The sequence below is a fragment of the Astatotilapia calliptera genome, chromosome 7 (genome assembly GCF_964374335.1).
Source record: "Astatotilapia calliptera chromosome 7, fAstCal68.1, whole genome shotgun sequence".
In the NCBI taxonomy this organism is placed as follows: Eukaryota; Metazoa; Chordata; class Actinopteri; order Cichliformes; family Cichlidae; genus Astatotilapia; species Astatotilapia calliptera.
Genome location: NC_137428.1, coordinates 33,283,597 through 33,304,465, shown reverse-complemented (window position 1 = coordinate 33,304,465; position 20,869 = coordinate 33,283,597). Strand labels below are relative to the sequence as shown.

The following is a 20,869-nucleotide window of genomic DNA, read 5'->3' as shown; positions in this document are numbered from 1 at the left end:
ACCAAAGAAGAAGAAGAGCGTAACACGCATGCGCAAAGCCACAGCACACCACATTCCCCGCTTCTCTTTCCCTACAGGCAATCATCCAAGAGCAAGTCACTTGCTGTATACGTTCTCCATGATCGTCTGAATACACATACATGGTGTTTTTTTTTTATCCTTTACAGTGTTTACGAGGAGTAACAATCTGACCGTGAAGCTCCATTAATCTGTGAGTACCGTCTTTATGACAGAATCCTCATTGTGTGAATGGAGGGCCCCTCCATGGTACCTCAGCCAGTTTGTCAACAGCACCAGTGCATTTCGAGTAGCGGCGGCTGCATCATCAAATAACCTTTAGCGTCTATATAAAACCACCAGTTTTAAAGTGGCGTTATCGTTGAGGGTTAAACATCTGAATAGTGATATAACAGCGTGGCTAGCTGTCGTTCAAATACGATCTTAGTCAAGAGTTGAATTTTCCAACCAAGGGAGTCCGTATCGCCCTTTGTTTGATATTCTCCTTTCTCGCACGTTTGTTCTATTTAAACGCGAATTCATGTTAATATATTGCAAACAGATGCCATCTAGTCTTAGCTGAATGCATTTGCGTTTCTGTTTGGTGGTTTTAAGTAGCCACAGCGAAGCAATGCAATGCTAGCTAGCTAAAGCTAGCTTAAATGGCTAAACTTGGAGCTAAATGAGAAAGCAGCAACACGAACAAGAGAAAATAGCTGTAGCCTGTACCAACTGGGGTAAATGCGGCGTTTAGCAAAAACTGCAGCTCACATGAGGAGCATAAAACTAAAAGGAAACATCGTGAGGTAAACGGCAAGGTGGTTTCGTATATACTTTGTACATTTTTATCATTGTGCAATATATACCATTGTTGTCATGTGAGATGGAGAAAGAGGTTTGCCCTTTCATTGCATTTTAATACCACTATCAGACTAAATATCGACTGTATTCAGTCTAAAATTCGTTTTAACTTGACTGTCAGTGAATGTTGCAGTCAGTGCAGGGAGTTATGACCATTAAAAAAAATATATATACATATATATATATGTATATATATATATATATAGTCTACATTGACTAACTTTAATTTCAGGATTTTAGAGACTAGAAAAAAATTGCATAGTCATCATGTAAATAAATAAACACAAACTAGAAAATTTCTGAAGAAATTCCGAGTGTGCCAGTGTATCTGCTGCTTGAAAACCTATCAGAAACTAAGAATAGTTTTTTCAAACATGTAAGATTTATTGGGTGCATAAAACAGTTGGTTTGAAAAAGTTCAATGAAAAAACAGCTAGAAACATATGTTGAATGGTCATTTTAATAGCAAAGGCATTGGATAGTATGTCTTATTTTATTTTAGGCATAAACATTCACAGGCATTTACACAGTAGTAGTTAATCAAGTTAATGATGCAGTAGTGAAGTTTATAAATACAATCATGTTGTTATCACTTCAAAAAGCGGCTTTAGTATTTTTGAGTTTTTGTTTTGAAAGGCAAGTTTAATTTGTCTAAACTTATTTTAAACCAGTTGTTTGTCAGTCACCAAGTGTCTGAGCGTGAAAGAGACGGTTTGAAAAATGTAATCATACTATCCAGGCTGTCAGTGATATTGTTCATGCAAACCTCTTGAAAAGTTACTGAGGCTCGTTGTTATATCTGTTCATTGGTATTTATAACTGGTATACTGATCAGCACCAGAAGCATAAAGAATCTTTTATGGTATTAATTTTTTCCTATGCTTTAGCATAGTATACAGTAGATGCTAATTTCTTCACCATGGCAACTGAAGACAAGAAACCAGAGACTGACACAAAACCTCCAGTAGCACCGTCAGCATCTGCCAGCCAAAGCAAGGTTTGAATTTTTGGGACTATCGCTATTCTGTTCCAGCTGTAGCCTTTAGGGCCAGGAAATAGCCATAGTTAGGATTTATAAGATAATGTATTTTGTTTAATATAGACTTAGATGAATGTCAGTATATTTGTCACATCTCAGCCAAGAGTTGTTAAATGTTGTATTTCCTTTTCACTCACAGTCGGCACCTGCAAAGCCAAACTACAGCCTGAAGTTCACATTAGCAGGCCACACCAAAGCTGTGTCCTCTGTCAAATTCAGTCCAAGTGGAGAATGGCTCGCCAGCTCATGTGAGTAAAAATCACTGCTGGAACTACCTTTTTTTTTTTTTTTTTTTTTTCACGACTTAATAATTATCAATAAATTATTGCAGCTTCTTGTTGAGTTTTAAGATTGATGATGTGTTGTTTTTTTAACCTATGCTGAGTGCGTATTCATTCTGTCTTTACAGCTGCTGATAAACTGATCAAAATCTGGGGCGCGTATGACGGCAAGTTTGAGAAAACCATATCTGGACACAAACTTGTGAGTTTGACTAATTCTTAGCTATACTCCTGCTGTGTTAATGGTTTTGTTTTTTATTGGCTGGACTAATGTAGAGCAACTGTAGCATCCTTGATGTTTAGTCAATTGGGATCAGATGTTTGGAGTCGTTACTAAGAGCCAAGCCACAGTTCCATTAGTTCTTACATTGGCCCCATGCTAGCTGTTTTCAGAGCTTCAAGTCCTGATCAGTTCCCATGAATCTGCAGGGTATATCTGATGTGGCCTGGTCCTCTGACTCCAACCTCCTGGTATCTGCATCAGACGACAAAACCCTGAAGATTTGGGACGTCAGCTCGGTAAGATGGGAGATTATTTAAATGATTCTGCTGAAATGTGTGATGTAATACTAAACTCTGTTTGCTGCGCATACATTTTAGCAAGCTGCACAGGTATATTACCATCATAGAATATTTGACCAACAGTTGTGGTTATTTTTTATTTTAGCTATCCAGCAGTAGGGAGTCTAGTGATGTTATCTGGCATGGGATCTTCTTTCTAGAAGAATCATAAAGATAAATAAGAAAAACCATGATTAGCTGTGGCACAATTATGAGTATGATCTTGGATGAGTGATTGGCAGGTATCAGCGTGGCAACTGAAGTGTAGAGGCACTAACTACAACTATTAGGTTAGCTCATGTAGGTAATTGATTGTCACTTTTTTACATAAATGAAACATGCACAGCACAAAAGAGTTGGAACATCTAAAAAACATTAGTAAGGAAAAATATACAGTCCTATGCAAAACTCTTGAGCCATCCCATATTTGGAGTGAGATGTTCATGTAATTTTTAAAAAGGTCTTGTGTTTTTAGGCTTTCTGAAGGTCATTCAAAATTTTCTTTGAATGACCTTCATAGGATGCTTTTTCACTCATTTTCAGTCCAGGCCTAGTTCCTGACCATTTTAGGAAGAATGTTTTTTGCTTTTGTAAAGCCACGTAACTCAAAGGATGAACTTTTTTTTCTTATATTTAACAGACAACTTTGGAAAAGAACCAATTTTAAATTTTATCTCTATTTATTTATTTTTTACTAAGAGCCTGCCACGAAAGCTGCTAATATGTGCCCATTTCTTTTGTTGAGAAATGCCAAATATAAGTTTGATGGGATGAAATAATATTTTTGTACCAACCAGGTGATTTCCCCTAGAACTATTAGCTAAAGACTTGGCATATCTCAGCATGGTGTACAGCGTGTCCTTTACAAAAAAGGAAACAGGACAAGTAAAGGGCAAAAGAAGTGGCAGGCCTTAAAACTATCTATGACAGATTAAATATGAAAATATCTGAAACAGTCCTGAAACAGACTCTGAGAAATGCACCTGGCCCTTCAGTTGATCTACTGTTTGCTGAAGCCTCATCATAAAATGCCCTCCCCAGAGCTCGGACATTATTGAAGCAGTGCAGGATCATTTTGACAGAACAGAACAAAGGGCAGCCAACATCCAAAGAGGAGCATAGGATGTCCTCCAGGAAGCCTGCAGAAATAGTCTTGAAGACTACTTAAAGAAATTACAAGAACGTTTTCCTAAGAGAGTGCAGGATGTGCTGAATTGGCTTTCATGCTCATCAGAATTGTTTTTACTTTATGTATTGTATTTCTATTTATGATTGCACAGTTTACTGCTCCCCATTTCCCATTTTCTTAGCACAGTATAAAGAAACAAGGGCTGGCTCAAGACTTTTGTATAATACTGTAAGATGAATATTATAAACACGTACTTTTAAATACTCAGCTGATCTTTGTCCAGTCCTGTGCAGTAGGCTGAGTCATCCACTGCTCTCTCCCCACATCGCCAGCTTGGTCTTAAGCCTGAATCTGTGAGAGCTGCACCCCAGGCTGACAGCCTGTTCTGACTATGACACAGATATTATGCAGTATTGCTGGTACTGCTAAAAATACTGATTTCATTTTCACAATCAATGTTGAGAATATTTGTTGACTGCTTGAATGCATGACTTCAACTAAATCTATGGGGAGGCTTGTTATTCAGGCCCTTATACTGAAAAAGATCATCTCATGATCATTTGGCTGGACTTACTATTCCTGTCTGAGAGAACAATGCAATCTGTGATTGGTTAACTTGTGGGCAATCTCCCCTTTATTTACTCTACCTGCACATTCTCATTCTGTTACTGGGAGAAGATATCACATGCTCTTTTCAGAGAAGTTCAGAGACATTATGACATGCTTACTTAGTTAGATTTGCTTCTGAATTTCTTTGTAAATTTAGCTGAAGTCATGTGCTGATTTTGTCGGATGATGTTGCGTTTATCAAATTCGGATCTTAGCAGAGCGGCAGATTAGAAATGGCTTGGAAGTTGCTGATTAAAATGTATTAATGGGTTATTTTATATGGGCCTATTTTCTGATAATAGAGTCAGAAAAATATGTAAACAAGAAGGCTTTGTTTGGGAGTACTACTTGTAATAGAATCTCAGTGTGTTGGAAATGCGGTGTACTGCTGTAAAAAAGGGGAGATAGTGATTTGGTAAGGCTCGGTCTACATCGCTGCTGTGTCTCTTATCATTATACTTTTATGAAGTATGAAAATGAAATCCATGTAGACTCTTGGGTTCATATCAGTGGTTTCTGCTGATGTTAAAATTGTATTACATTTAAAGCTGCACTTGTAGTGTGGTTTAGTTGAAGATGGTCCTGGGTTTTTCAGTGTGGGTGAGAAATGTGACATTTCGACCAATTTTCTCTCTAATCCAGGGGAAGTGCTTAAAAACTCTGAAAGGTCACAGCAACTACGTCTTCTGCTGCAACTTCAACCCCCAGTCCAATCTTATTGTGTCAGGATCGGTGAGTACCAAGCTCTTGGCAAGAAACAAGTCCTACCTAAATGGAAAGCAGATGTTAGACCTTTGCGAAAGCTCTCACTTTGAGCATTAGAAGCAGTTTCTGAGTGGTTTTCCAAAAAATGATTATTTTTTTTCTCTTCCGTTTCTAGTTCGATGAGAGTGTAAGGATATGGGACGTGAAGACTGGGAAATGTCTGAAAACGCTGCCAGCTCATTCTGATCCAGTCTCTGCTGTAAGTTATTTTTTTATAATTAATTAGACAAATGCTCTGGCTTTAATATTAACACTGTATTAAAGGCATGATGGTCTGCCTCGGCTTGCAGGTTCACTTCAACAGAGACGGCTCTCTGATCGTGTCCAGTAGCTACGATGGCCTTTGGTGAGTACTTGGATCCTCCTGAGACTCTCTGGCCACAGTTCGGGGAACATGGGTGCTTTTTAAAAGAACAAGCTTGCCTTTGATAAGAACTGGAAATGCTCTATGTCTGGCATATTTGCTCTGCGCTCGAGCTAAAAAGAATCCCTTATCATCCCATTGTAGCTGATGTGGATGACTTTCTAGTCATCTGGTGTGAGATTTATTTATTTTTACACGGAAATGTCTCTCAGTTAATTGTGTTATCTTTCATTCACAGTCGAATCTGGGACACAGCATCAGGGCAGTGTTTAAAGACACTGATAGGTAAGATCAGTCACACACGTGTTCCAATTTTTCTCGTTTGATTTGATTTGTTGCAGAATGTGCTAATTAAACGATTGATTAGTGACAGCAAATCTAATTAGTTTTGTATTGAGGCATGAAAAATGCAATCAGGTTGAAGCTTTGAGTTTTTTCAGTTTTGTTTTGTTTTTTTTAAACGTGTCTTTGTGATCAATGCGTTCTTGTTTTTTGTGTTTCTTAGATGACGACAACCCTCCTGTGTCGTTTGTAAAGTTTTCCCCCAATGGGAAATACATCCTGGCTGCTACACTGGATAAGTGAGTATAGACGTTGCTCAGTTTTGTGGCTTTCCTTCACACTATCGCATGACGCTTGCTAATCGGGGGGGGGGTGCTCGATTGTTGGGGTCTCTCACTGTAAAGCGCCTTGAGGTGAGTGATGTTGTGATTTGGTGCTATATAACTAAATCTGAATTGACTTCTTAAGGAGCTGTACAGTTTTTCACAAGCACTACTTGGATTTCACCAGCAGGAGGCAGCACAACATCACAGTGAGCTGCTGTCTGTTTATTTGACTGTCGATTTTAAACTTCCTTTTGTATTTCTTTTAGCACGCTGAAGCTGTGGGACTACAGCAAAGGAAAGGTAATTGCCTTTGAAAGCTGTTGAAAGGCTTGATTATCATTCTGTTCTTTTATTCTAACTGCTTTTATTTGTCAGTGTTTATGTATTAAGAGTTCAGAAATTTTAAATCATAGATGCACATTCCCAGTAGTGTCCTAGCCTCAGTAATGATGGCATTTTATTTTGCTTTAAGATGTGAAATGTTTGTTTAGTAATGAATAAAACTGCAGATTTTACAGTTTTGTCATTTTTGATTGTATAACACATACAAATAACTTCTGTTTTTCTAACATTTCAGTGCTTGAAGACATACACGGGCCATAAAAATGAGAAGTACTGCATATTTGCAAATTTCTCTGTCACTGGCGGGAAGGTAAGATCATTTCTTTGAGAAAATGAATGTTTATATTTTGTTTTTATTGGTGCTTTGAGTTTCAGTGTTACTTTAAAATTACAAAATGGTCCTTTTGAAATCACTTATGTGTGCAAACATAACTCTGAGCCTAAGTGCCGCTGCTCTTTTGCAGTGGATCGTGTCGGGCTCAGAAGACAACATGGTTTATATCTGGAACCTGCAGACGAAGGAGATTGTGCAGAAACTCCAGGGCCACACAGGTACTGCAGATGCACTGTGACTGAAAACGCAGATAGAATAGCATTTTTGTATGGGGACTAAAAGTCAGAGTTAGTTGTCTTTTAGAATCACTTTGCATTTATTTAATTAAATATTTGAAGGCGCAGCTCATTTTTAAGACAGAAATTTGCAGCTGTGTTTTAAATATTGTGTTCTGGTGCAATCTGTTCTTTTAATTTGTCATTCTTTAAATTTTCTTCCTGTACTTTTTTCAGATGTTGTCATTTCGACTGCCTGCCACCCCACAGAGAACATCATCGCATCTGCGGCTTTAGAAAACGACAAAACCATCAAGCTATGGAAAAGCGACTGCTAAGCCATTTTGGATCTTTTGGGCCACTTGTGTTCCTTTTGTTTTTTTATATATATATATATAATTTTCCTACATTTTATTGTAAGACAGGAGGACTTTTGTTTTCTAACAGAGAGCTCCTGCTGGATTGGAAGAATGAAATTAAACTCCATGAAATGTCATGACATTCAGCCAGAAGAACCAAACCAGACACATCATCCACACACAGTTCTGCAGCGGACGTTATCCCCTCATCAAAGCATGTGCCAGATTTCGATGTCTCATTATGGAAATTTGTGATTGGTTTTTTTTCTCTCCCTCGTTTTACTTTGCAGCAATATTCTGGTGCTTCAGTATTTTATTTTTTTTAAACACTGCATTAACCTCGATGTCACTGCCTCATAACAGTCTTCACAAGCACGATTCTAGTCTTGTACAATGAATATAATGGTTATTTGGTCCTTCGTGGTATTTTATTTTCTGCCTTTGTGTAACTCAGTAGTACCATTTACAATCAGTGACTTTAAAGAAAAGAGGTGACGGTATACCTGAGGACAACTACTTAATACTTAAGGACTTCGGATCTTAAGTGAGTGCTTTATGCCCTAACAAGATATTTTAAAAAACTTTTTTTTAGGGCAACAAACCAGAATTTGACACAAGTGCAAACATTGAGAATGTTTAAAATTCTTCAAGATTTGCTACAAAAATCAAAATGACCCTGAATGACCTTTAAAAAAAAAAAAAAAAGAAGTACTTACTAACACTTGACCGTTCACAACAGTGACCAAATGCAGTTGTGTTCCAGTATTTGTACATACAACAACGCCACGTGTCGCAGTTTGATTACTTTAGCTGTCTTTGTGTTTTTGTTCTCTGCTTGACTAGCTGATAGTTCTGCACATGAAGCCAGCAGGCTGCTTTTCCTGTAGTTAACCTGGATTCTATGTAAAATATGTTCGCATCTGACAGCTGTAATTCACATCTGAATAAAAACAGTTTTTGTATGTTTCACCCCGAGTCGTTGACAGTTTCATTTCTGTACACCTTCTAACACAAATCAACTGGAAACGCTCACTTAAAATTTTTTAATAACCTTTTTTTTCCTGTCCATGAACGAAGAACATCAGAGAACAACCCACGAAGAACAGATGACAAAATTCCATTTTCTTAAAAATAGACAAAATATAATGAAAGAAGATACTCCCATCTTGCAGTGACAGGTTAAAACATGGCAAAGTAAAAGCGACACAGTTACCAAAGTGCCAAAGCTTACTATTACTCCTGTCTTACATTTTCAATCTGAAAATTATCTCTTGCCGTCAAATAAGCTTTTCCACAATGTACATAACAGCCCACAGTGAGAAGGGAAAGAACAGAGTACATAAGCAAGGGATAAAATTACTTTTGTACAAAAATAGAGCTTTTACCAAGTGTTGTTTTTTTTAAACTACAACATTTTACTGTTTATGCCACAAAGAAAGCAGTGATTGTGTCACATGTTCAGCTTGTCCTGGTTACTTTTTTTTCTTTTTGAACATACAATTGTTAAGCAACACATACATTTCAGAGGGTTTCAAATCTTAACCATTTTCCCCTCTCTTTCATAGTTTACTAAGGTCCCATAAACTGCTGAGAAGCTGGTTTGAGTTTAACTGCTGCAATTCTGCTGGTTGATCAGGATTTTTTTTTATTAAGGTCAAAATGCAAACAAATCCTCGGGGGGGGGGGCAAACACCATGAAACGCTTGAAGAACACCTGCCATGAAACCGTTTGGTCTGAATCACTCGTCTCCTTCTTTCAATGTTGGAAATCCTTAAGGAATAGAGCTGTCGATATATATATTTATAAATATATACACATATACATATTAACAAAATATAGCATTCAATGTAGGTAATCATTCTTTGCAGGTGTCCATTTCTTTCTTGTCAAGATCGATTTATGGCTTAAGATAGCTGCTGTCACTAATCACAGTAGAAGGAGACATCGGACTCAAAAGAACAGGAGAATAATCGTTTTAACACTTGGGTCACCCGGTTGGAAAACGAGCATTGGATTGTTTTATCATCTGCTTTTCTTGATGAAAATCAGCCTCTAAAAATAGTTTCCTTTGAAATTGTATGAACGTTTTTGATTTAACAGACAAACAAGTATGTATATATAGATATATATATCTTTTTTTTTTCAATAATATAAATACTGTAAGCTCAAGCTGGCAGTCAATACTGTCACATGGATAGGTTGTAATATTCAGGCCACCTCAATGAAAATAGAGAATAAGAATCAAACACAAAGCCAATTGGTCTTTTTGACGTTATTGCTACTTTACTCAGTTTTACTAAGCACAGATACTGAGGTTTTGTCTGAGCCAAAGGAATATTGATGATAGTAATGCGGTTAGAAAGTGCCTTCTTTTTGTTAACAACAAAAACAACAACAACAACGACAACAAAAATTCAAGTTATGTTGCAGCGCTCTTTCTCTTCCACTAGAAGGAGCTCGCAGCTCTTAAACTGCTACTACATCCCTCCCATTCCTCTTACCCAAACTTCTCCCTCACCCAAAGTAAACCTTGCAGTCGTGCTTGAGCTCTATAGCATCTGACATTTCAGAGCCAGCGTGTATGAACTGACTTTTTGATTTTTTTCATCGTAAGACAAAAGAGATCATTGGCCATCTGGGGGATCAGTTTCACAGAGGTGGAATGACATTTACAAGTTCTCTCCCAGCGCGTGCTATTTATTATAAAACTAGCACCAAATAATGATGAAAAACGGACATACGGACATTTTACAGACTGGTTTGTTTTTTTCTGAGTCAGAAATCTATGGAGTCTTGATGACCCTCAAACTTGATTATAATTGATTAATGTGCTAATAAACTCAACATCAGTAGCTGACAGCTAAACTAAGCTCCGATTGCTTCCCACGAGTTTCATTTTTCATAAACCAACTGCGAGACTGGATATGATGAAATATACATGAAACACCAGCTGGTTAAAAAAAAATTGTTTTATCATTTTAAGCGTGGATTTTATTTCATACACTTAATTTACTTACATTTTCAGTGCAATTCAGATTTTCATTTATCCATTACTATCAAGCAAATTATTTTCAAAGGGCACACTCTCAAGACTCCACACATTTCCTCAGACCCCATTAAAAATCTGACTTTTATCAAAATGTAATGAAAACACAGTGCTCGGGTTTCTTTTTTTTCTCTTTTGTTTCCCAGGTTCAGATAGTGTAAAGAGTAGCAAAGATGCAGATATAGAAAGAAAATCCTATTTAAATCTTTTTAACCGTCATAAGCATTATTATTATCTGCAGTAGCAAAGCTGGTGCTTTTTTTTTTAAATTTGGTTTTTTACACTTGGTGAGTTTGTTTGAAATCCTGGTGACACCTGCTGTAGTGTGACCTATCACAAAGTTTAGGTTTGAGTACTTTCGCTGGTGTTTATATGTCCTTCTGTTTCTGGGCAGATTTTTGTCATCGAGGGTTACCATGTCAGAATTTGTTTTAGCCCTTACTTATAGTGGCCACATTTACTTGAGAGGCTTTGCCTTTTTGCCAGGCCACCGCTGTAAAGAGCAGTTTTCTCTTAATAACTTGCCTGGTTAAATACAAGTTTGAGTTAATTTCAATCAAATGTGAGTAAACCAGAGCTAAATAACCCCTAAATATCTTTAAAAAACAACAACAACAAAACCCTTGGTATTATTTTCTCCTGCCAGTAAAAAACTTGCAGTGGACCCACATTTGACAAACACATTTCTTTAAAAGATCTCAGATCTGTGGACAATCTTTGGAAATGCAATTGATGCATAGTTTTGCAGCAGCTGCAGCATTTACAGAAAAGCAGAGGAGGGGGGAAGCAGAATATGGGCATAAAGCATATTTATACACAACATGTATATATGTAGAAACATGGATATTTAACATTTCAGTTCAACTTATACGACACTTGGTTGTCCAGAGAAGTGCAGAGAGAGCGAGTGTGTGTGTGTGTGTCCCTCTGAGGTGTTAAACAATTGTGGCGTTCCTGATTGGGTCGGGGCCAGAGTCCACCTCAGAGGTCAATTACATCGACATCAGCTCTCTGTTTAGAAACCCGACTCCACGGTCATGAGGTTAAGTGCCAAGTAACAAACAAACAAACAAATAATGGCTCCTGCTGCAACAGCAACAAGTACATCTCTCACATACTGTATATGGTCTAATCCTAAATGGGTATCAAGAACTGAAGGTCCGAAGGATGGAGGCAGAGGTAAATTGTGCATTGCGGTTGTTAAAAGTGAAAACTGAAAATAACGTCAATACTGTTTCTGTACAGGTAGATATGAGGTGTTTTGAAAAGCTAATACCCGCTGTGTTGAGCAGAGTGTGGAGGTGTAAATGGTGTGCTGGAATTCACATGAAACGCGAAGTGGAGAGGGTGGAGAATGGACGATAAGGAGCTAAGAGGCTGGCAAAACTAGGACGTTTACCCACAGTGTGAGTGTGTACAAACTTTCCAGGCGTCCAAGCTTGTCGTGATGAAGGCCAAATGTTGGAAATGTTACTTTCCAAAATATATGTTGTTCCTCCGTGTGCTGGTAGCCTTTCAGAGCATCCAGTGGGCTGTAAAGCTTACAGTTGGGTACTTTAAAACAGCCTGAATGGTCCTGTGTGTAGATTGTACATAACAAACTTTCCCAACTCTCTGTCGAGCAATACGCGAACTGAAGGGTTGATAAGTGGACTACCACAACATTCTCCCCAGTGTTGCACAGTGTTTAGAGTAAGACATGGTTGTATTTGTTGGAATTGGGCAGAGACCTGAGGGTTTTGAGCTCTTGCAACCTTGTTAACCCACCTCTGAATTCTCCAGAAAGCTCACACATTGAAAAAAGAACACAGCTAGTGCAAGACCTGACGTGCTTAGTTGAGTCAGGCAGGAACAGACAAGTTCCTTTAAGCAGACTTATTTCCCCGAACCAGCCCGCCCCTCTTAATTAAGTTCAGTCCTGAAAGACAGTGAGGGCTCAGGTCCAAGTCTAAACAGCCCAAGGTTCTCAAGAGCCCACGATTGTCCCGATCACAACGTTGAGTGTCCAATTATGACATCATTACTGTTCAATATATGTGTGCATATATATATATATATATATATATATATATATATATATATATATATGCAAGAGCAATTCTGTCTTTATGTGTTAAAACCTGATCATCTCAGCTTTTTCTTGTCAAGGTGTAGGAAAAGTGATGATGAAAACAATGGCTCAATATGTTTCTTTTGTCCTCTGTCCGTCCTCATTTCAGTCCACCGTTGTCACTCGTCTTGCTGCGTGGTTTTCATATATAATATTTCTTATTCGTATTTATATTTTTTACAAGGTATAAAACAGACCCATGGGCGTGACGGATTCATTGTTTGAAAACATCTAAGCGAGGCGAGGGGGTAGAAGGGACGGAGGAGGAGAAAAAGAGGGAGGAAGGGGGAGGTTCTCCATCCAAGGCTGTCTTGTGATTTGTCCCTTGCTGGAGATTTTTTATTTTTTATTTTTTTTTAAAAAAAAGGAAAAAGGCCCCCCTCTTGATCCAAGGCTGATGAGGAGGGTTGGGTGGAGGTAAAGAGGGTTCAACCCCTCACCTCTATTATGTCATTTGATGTGGGGCTTCTAGCATCTCCATAAGGAAGGTGTCAATGGGCGTGTCGCCGATGAGCTTGAAGAAGAACAGGTGCTCTAGACACTTAAGACCGATGGAGCGCAGTGCAGGCAATCGCAGCAACAGCTTAGCAAATCTGTCACAACACAAAACAAGAATTTAGCACAGGATGAAAAGCTGAAATAATTTTAAAGTATTTCTAAGCTTGCAGTTTCAGGGGCATTAGTTTTGGCATAAATATGCACTTTGTCATAAGCAGGCGCTCACCCATCCAGCTGCAAGTTATGATTTAAGAGAACTGGTGATGCTTGCACACACAGGCCTCACATTAAATATAAGACTAAGAAAAACCTGTTTTGAGCAAATGGCAAAACTTCAGTGCAAAACTATCACACAATAATAATTTTAATAGTTTTTTATGCAGCTGTAGATGGGTTTCAGCAAACTTTCAAGCTGAAAATAGCCACGAAAAAGCCACAGATGTGCCAGAAACTGCAATTCCTGACACAACCACTTGAGGCAGATTCCAAAAGCTAACCAGTCCCCATATACCCTCATGATAACATGCCCAACATGTTTGCAACCAAATGTAGTAAATATCTATACCCCCCTTGTTTTTGATGACCAAAATTGCCATCCCATTAAAAAAACACAAAGAATTAGTATCACATAAATCAAGCTTATACTATAAGTTAAAACATCATCTGTATCAACTCAACTAATACGGTCACATTTGGTTAAAAAAAAATCCAAATTCTGTCAATGATTCATATACCAATTCACAACATCAATTTTTGATATACAGTCTATGTCAAAACTGATAACACGGTGAACTCAAAGCTACTGATAAAACACGTTTCTTGTGTGGATGTACTTCAAGCTTTTTTCTTTGACTTCTACCTCATGAGAGGCTGTCTGGGTTGAGACTTTAAATATTAATAACAGCTGCAACAATAAACACACTCGTGCTCTTGATTTTCTCAGCACCGCAAACTGGTAATGTAACAATAAGGGCTCGGTGTTTATGATCTTACCTGCCAGGCTGATCTGGGTATTTCTGTTTGCAGTAGGCCTCTAAAGACGCGTAGACTTTCTCTCTCAGAGCTTCTACTTCGCCTGGGTTGGACAGACCTTTAGAGTCTGCGGAGAGTGGCAGAAAGAACAAAAGAATTCACTACACCACGTGGCTAGGCTGTGCTGCTGTTATTTGTACACAACTGGACATTCTTCTTCACTATAAAAAGAAAAAAAACCCCAAAGAAGTAAACAAGTAGGCGTGAAAAAGCTTTCAAATCTGCACTTTTGCCCAGTGGAAAAACTAGCATAACTCAATATGGAAAAGCATCTCCACATTCTGGGCTAGTCCAATTAAGACCGCAATTCTCAAGCTGCACCAATTTAAGCTTCACTGGACTCATCTTTGATTAACATTTCTGACGAACAAAGCATTGTGAAGTTGACAATCAATGAATGTACATTGGTTGTTAATGGCTGGACCAGATCACACAGTGTGTGAAAGAAAAGGACTGAGGGCCATTTTTGCCTTGCTGTTCCCTTCACCCCCACCCCCACCACCGTATGTTTTTTCTCCAGTCAGTGTAGTCTTGCAAACCCCTAATTAACAAGGAATCAGGCGGAAAAGTGAACAGGGGCCAGTGGGTCTGGGTATGGCCTGAACAAAATGTGAAACACAGAGGATCAGTGTGTCCAGGGTGAGCAGATCCGCAGAGCCCCAGAGAGATTCAGGGAGCCTCCCTTACTGAGTCACTAAAAACCTGGGTCACATTCATGGGTTAGTTCAGTCCACTTAGATTCCATTTGGATAAGGTTTAAATACAGAACAGCACACTCATAGCAGAAGTGCCTTGGCAAGACACGGGCCTCAATTAAAGAGCGCACTCTTTCTTTGGACCTTTGCGGGGGAACGTAGTAAAATTTACACAAGGTTGGCAAATTACAAAATAAATGAGAATTCATCAATTTCAAGTGAAAATGGTGCCTTGAGAGAATCAAGGTCAACTCAAGGAGATAGTTTCCATTACAAGCTGAGATACCAGAGCTGAGACATAAGTGATGCACAACGCAACAGCGTTCTTGAATCTAAATACGTTATATTTACTTTTAACAAAAGTCTGGCAGCATTTTGAGACCATTTCCCCAATGTGAAAAGTTGTTCCCACTGGAATTGATTAAAGCCAAATGAAAGCTGAGCCAATGAGAATAAGACACATTTGTCATGTTCTATTTTAAGCCTGCTGTGGGATAAGGTTTAATAATCAAAGTTGAAGAGTTTGTGTTGACTAAGCGTTACGCTTCGAGTCCTCAGTGACTCATATTCTATTCCTGCAACGTCTGTGTCGGCTGATTATAGCTAGAAACAGTAGCAGCACCACGCCACAGTGCACAAGATCTTTATACTTTTAATAAAAGTTGCATTTCACTGGAATACGCTGATGTTCAGAAAGAAAAAAAAAAGCCAGTATACAACAATTACTCCGAAGGAAGAATTACACAGCGCAGTAGTTTGATGACCCATTTCTCTAAAAGATTTTTAGTCATTTTACATTACTGAATATATATATATATATATATATATATATATATATATATATATATATATATATATATTTTTTTTTTTTTTTAATGAAAGTTGAAACTAAAAAAAAGAGAAAAAAGAAACAAGAGTTTGCATTGTACAAACAGCAAATGAAAGCTTTTATATAATATACACAATGGTTACCTGGGTTGAAAAGGACAATAGCTCGAAGGCACCCCAGTTCTGTCTTATCCATCTGCATGTCCCTCATCTTTGACACCAGCTCTGTCAGCACTCTGCACAAAAGCAACAGGAGACAGTCAGAGATGCTACTCAGGTTAAAATACTATGTCAAGAATATTTAATTCTTGGCTAATAGGCAATATTTGTGTAAAATGAAACTAAACCAGTGGCAGAAAATTAAAGATCACACTTAACTGGATTTTTTTTTTTTTTTTTTGCAAATGACACATTATTCTTGACTGGTGCATTGCAAATATGGTTTTAACCACTTTCAAGTTTGCCTCTATTTGAAAAAACATGCACACAAGCTTACTCTGGGCCCACACTGGCACAGTTAGATCAGTGGAAAAGTTTACAGCCCTGCAAAGTAATTATATTTAGTACATGGTTTTCATAAAACGAAAGCCGCAGAGTAAACACAAGCTGTAATCTAACACCAGTGCTCCCACTGTCTGTGTGTGACATCACGGGTGGGAGTGGTGGCGTGTGGAGTCGCTCGAACTCCTCACCCCACTTTGACTCGGTCACACCCTCTCCCTGGCACTCTTTATTTTCCCTCTCACTCCATTTCTTTCTGCTCCTCGCGCCCAGATAGTAAAGTCAATTGTGGCTCTTAGCTCATTCTAATTCAATTTGCTCTAAGGAGGAACAACAGAGCTTAAAAAAAGACAGAGAGGGAGAGAGAGAGGAAAGGGACTCAAGCGTTTAAGTTGATCAGTCTCTTCATTTGTATGGAGAAGAGACAGTGGACCAGATAAAGAAACATTATCAGTTCTCTGCATCTTAATGCTTGCCACAGTTAATAAAGAGATGGAATATGTCCTGTGGCTGTGAACGCTGATGACTGAGCGCACAGGCTGCTGATCAGAGGCGCAAGAAGGGAGACACAAAGAAAGTACTCAAAGTTTGACTGTGGCTTGACTGAGTCTGATGACAGCACGTGCAGCTGCAAATTCTCTGCTGGCTCCAAAACTGTGCAAGGAAACATGCGCTTCATTTGCAGTTTTTAATTTTCAAAATATAATAACAATCCATGACCAGAACTGTTCAAGAGTAACGTAGTTTAAAAAATATATATTTACAAAAAATCCCAAACCAATACAAACAAAATGTAAGATATATTTTTCTTATACGTTTGACAAACTTTCATAAGGGTGGTTCCTGCATCCAGCTGCGCTGTGACTCTATGGTGCATGGATTGTCTATATAAGATATGAGAGGTTCTGTGTGACCCCTGCTGTGTACAGGCGTAAATATTTTATATATTGGAGTCAATCAATTGTGCCTGTGCTGCTTGGCATTCCCCATTTTGTGTAACATTTCATTGTTTCGATTCAATGTTACATGAAATATTCTACAAGGGGTGGACATTTAATAGAATTTTAATCTCGATCAGAATTTTGTCTTCCCACAATTATGACATTTAAAATGCATACTCTGCCAATATAAAACGCAAAGCAAAAGCAATTTAGGCACTCTCTAAATCAGCACTTGATCATGTGTCTGTGTTTGCCTATCACAGCTGGTCCCTGCAGCACAAAGCTTGAAGTTGGACTAAAAGACAAATATACAACAAAAATCCAATGTCTGGCACAGCAGAACGCAAGGAGCTTGTCTCTTGAATTGGATCAACATCCGTTGTTTGGATTTTGGGGGAAGTGATGTTAAGAACAAATCATAATGGAAGAATGCTGTGAAAGAGTGCTGCTTTGCATTGCAGATGCAACTGAAAATATGCCACAAAATGCAGTATAATTAATGAATTAAGGCCAAGAAAAACAACTACAGATGTAAATTGCCCAAGTGCCAATTAAAGGGAGCCTGTACGACACAACAGCGTGTACATCCAGCTCACAAAGACACACTGGAATTGTTACAGTTATTATTCCACATTGGCAATATTTGTGCTGTATCAAAACCTCATGGGATTTCACAGCTGACAAAGACTTTGCTCTGAGTTTTAGTCTGAGTTTCTAATGCTAACGTGTTATCAGGAGAGAGACTGATACACCGATGAGCCGATATTATTGGCTGATATTACTCATTTGCCATTATATTGATATCAGTATTTTTAAACAGCCGATAAATAAAAAATTTAAAATATATGAAGAAACAGGAGAACTAACTTTAACCATGTTACAAGATTGATGCTGCATAGTTTGTCCACCAGGGGGCCCTCTACAACTTCTCTAATGCAATGTGTTTAGACCGCCAAATCAGCTGATCTGACAAAAGTTAGGCAGAGAATAAAGGACTAATCCAAATGTTTTTGTAACAATGAAACAAGTTTATTTTTAAATTTCTACAACATCTTAGTAAGGACTTATAAATAAATAAATAAATACACTTAACAAATGTTTTGTGTCCCTTGATGTTAAACAAAATATCGGCTGATACTAAATATGAGTATCGGTAAGACTAATACTTTTCTAACTCTTTAACTTTTATTAACTTAAAAAATAGGCCACCTTTATAAATCACAATATTATCAAAGCACTACTTTCAGGTTGCATTACATGCTACTCGAGCACACCTTTAGAAAGTGCTACCTAATATATTATTTACAAAAGTTTTTGGTGCAGTTTCTACATGAATTTAGATGTCACTAAGTCCAAGAAAATTTAGTAACCTGTCAAAGATGGCTCCCACTCCGGCACTGTGGGCGCTGTTGCGGTGAACGTGCAGCCCCGTTGCCAGCAGAATCCCGTCTTTAACCGCTATCGAGCGGTGCGAAAATGATGCAATGAGGAGCTCGTTCCAACCTGAGAAAGAGATGAGGAGAGGGACTGAGAAAAAAGTATGAGAAATAAAACCACTCACACTCTCCGAAATCCCCAGTACAAAAGTTCACACAGCATTCGAGCAAAATGAAACTGACAACAAAGGAGGGAATTCCAATGAATCAATTAAGCTGCGCACTAAAAGCATGCAGCTTTCTCAAGCACAGGCATCAGGTTATTACTAAGACATTTGAATCATGCTTTCTAAAGAGACAAGCGTGTAAACGGGATGAACTGCGCCTGCCATCGCAATAAAGACAACAGGCTTGATGCGCCAAAGCAGGGGGCTCGACACGGAGCGCCGAAGACACAAGACGCTGCCGTTTGAGTGACAGGGCTCCTTTAACTGTTCTGCCTGGCAACACCCGCCTCTTCTCCCCAGAGTTGAGTTTGGTATGAGCGGAGCCGGGATGCTTTTATCTGTGATACAGCAGAACTAAAGCGGTTATTTATAGAAAACCTGAGAGCAGAGACGAGCGTTGCCGAATAATGTCTCTCTCCCCGCTTTGCTGAAGTCTTTCCATCTTTTTATATGTGCAAAGGATAAGAATGATGGGAGGATTTATTTATTTTATTTGTTTTTTTAGGGTAAGGGATGGGTGCGTTATAGCATTTTTTTTTCCTGGAGGAGGATTTAGAAAATAATGGTGTAATTTAGAGTGACAAGCAAGCAACAAGGGCAATGTGTTGGGAGAACCCAAAAGACCTTCCTGCATGTGACGTTAGTGACTGTAGCAGAAGTGACAGATGATTCACTCTCCGTTTTACATCGCTGCTTCTGTGATGCTTGCTTTTCCTCATACAGCAGATGCATGAAGAGACTCTGGGTCTGTCTCTTGCATCAGTCACATGACCGAGAGGTATCCAGTGTTCTCTTTTTTTCTGACTATATTATTAATGTTCATGGGCATCTGTTGTATCTACAAATGTGACTTATTTAACAATGAAAACAATGTCCTGTGATTCTGTTATTTTTATTTTTATTTTTGTTTAATCCTTGTTATTTTAAACAGCAGCAATTACTTGCCTTTTTAATACACAGTCAGTGGGCATAATACAATACATCTTACACTGAGTAATCAGTGGTTTGTTGAACCAGCAAATTTGATTCAATTTATTCATATAACAATGACCATTGATTCCAACCCATATCCTGTTAATTATATATCATCACTGCCAATCACTGCAAATTGTTTGCTGGTTAGATCATGCAAAATACTTAAGTCAGCTCGACAGACCTGCTCGTAGAAGGATGACCTGGTCGTCCAGCGGCAGCTCAGAGAAGTGGGGGATTCTTTTAGCCCACTCAACCAGGGTAAAAAGTTGTTTGTCAGCTGCTTGACAGATATTTGTCACTGGGTCGTTGGGCTGCAGGGGACGAGAGACAAAGATAGAACAGGTTAAAATAAGTCAGAAAATCAACCACAGTGTGAATTAAATAAGATTGAAATGTTAGCTTAATAATAATAATAATAATAATAATGGATTGGATTTATATAGCGCTTTTCAAGGCACCCAAAGCGCTTTACAATACCACTATTCATTCACTCTCACATTCATACACTGGTGGAGGCAAGCTACAGCTTTGTGTCTTTTGGCTGAGAGCCTTGTGCTAGGGCATAATTGAGCTACAGTGCTATGACAACGTATTTCCCCACCCTTCCTGATTTTTTAGTTCTTTTGCATATTTCTCACACTTGCTACCAATGGTGGTACAACCAGGTATTAGGGTTTAGGGGGCAATTACTTTTTCACATGGTGCAAGGAAGGTTTCGATTTCCTTAACCTTTTAAAGCCAAGCGTATCGTATTTGATGCATGTGTTTTTGTGAGTTTTTGAGACTTCTATATCATCAGCATGACTTTTTTAACCCTATAAAATATAATTGGCATAACACATTTTTTAACACATTTTTAATGACTAAATTGCAAAAATATGGCTAATGTAGCAAATGTAATACAAATTAAAACTCATACATATGCAGATTAAAATTTGATATATCAAATATTTTTTTATATATATTTATGTAGAGAGATTTTCTATAGATTTCTGGCAGTTATTTCATGGTTCAGGTTTTAAAGGGTTAGTAAATTTAAAATATTGATTTTAAAACTCCATTTGTATTTACTCAGTATATCTTTGTCTAATATTAAAATTTGTGTTATGATCTGAAACATGTAACTGTGACAAAAGTGCAAAAAAAATAAGAAATCAGTAAGGGGCTTTTTTCAT

At 38.2% G+C, this 20,869-nt stretch overlaps 2 protein-coding genes across 6 annotated transcripts in view; one reads left to right on the top strand and one right to left on the bottom strand.

Moving 5' to 3' along the window:
- Positions 1 to 19: 19 nt before the first annotated feature.
- wdr5 (WD repeat domain 5) lies at positions 20 to 8,433 on the top strand. Its single transcript, XM_026174290.2, has 14 exons — positions 20 to 211; positions 1,746 to 1,855; positions 2,037 to 2,145; positions 2,307 to 2,380; positions 2,608 to 2,697; positions 5,120 to 5,209; positions 5,358 to 5,441; positions 5,533 to 5,588; positions 5,845 to 5,891; positions 6,112 to 6,187; positions 6,481 to 6,514; positions 6,792 to 6,866; positions 7,021 to 7,108; positions 7,343 to 8,433. The coding sequence occupies exons 2-14, from the start codon at positions 1,778 to 1,780 to the stop codon at positions 7,441 to 7,443; spliced, it is 1,002 nt and encodes a 333-aa protein (XP_026030075.1). The 5' UTR covers positions 20 to 211; positions 1,746 to 1,777; the 3' UTR covers positions 7,444 to 8,433.
- Positions 8,434 to 8,492: 59 nt separating this feature from the next.
- Positions 8,493 to 20,869, bottom strand: part of rxraa (retinoid X receptor, alpha a) — a 165,769-nt gene continuing 153,392 nt past the window's right edge. For all 5 annotated transcript variants that reach the window (XM_080304436.1, XM_080304437.1, XM_080304438.1 and 2 more), the window contains 5 exons: positions 19,876 to 20,005; positions 18,487 to 18,619; positions 15,819 to 15,910; positions 14,113 to 14,218; positions 8,493 to 13,214 (listed from right to left, as the gene is read on the bottom strand). In XM_080304436.1, the coding sequence (XP_080160562.1) occupies positions 13,067 to 13,214; positions 14,113 to 14,218; positions 15,819 to 15,910; positions 18,487 to 18,619; positions 19,876 to 20,005 (609 nt within the window). In that variant the 3' untranslated portion in view covers positions 8,493 to 13,066. The remainder of the gene's footprint in view (positions 13,215 to 14,112; positions 14,219 to 15,818; positions 15,911 to 18,486; positions 18,620 to 19,875; positions 20,006 to 20,869) is intronic.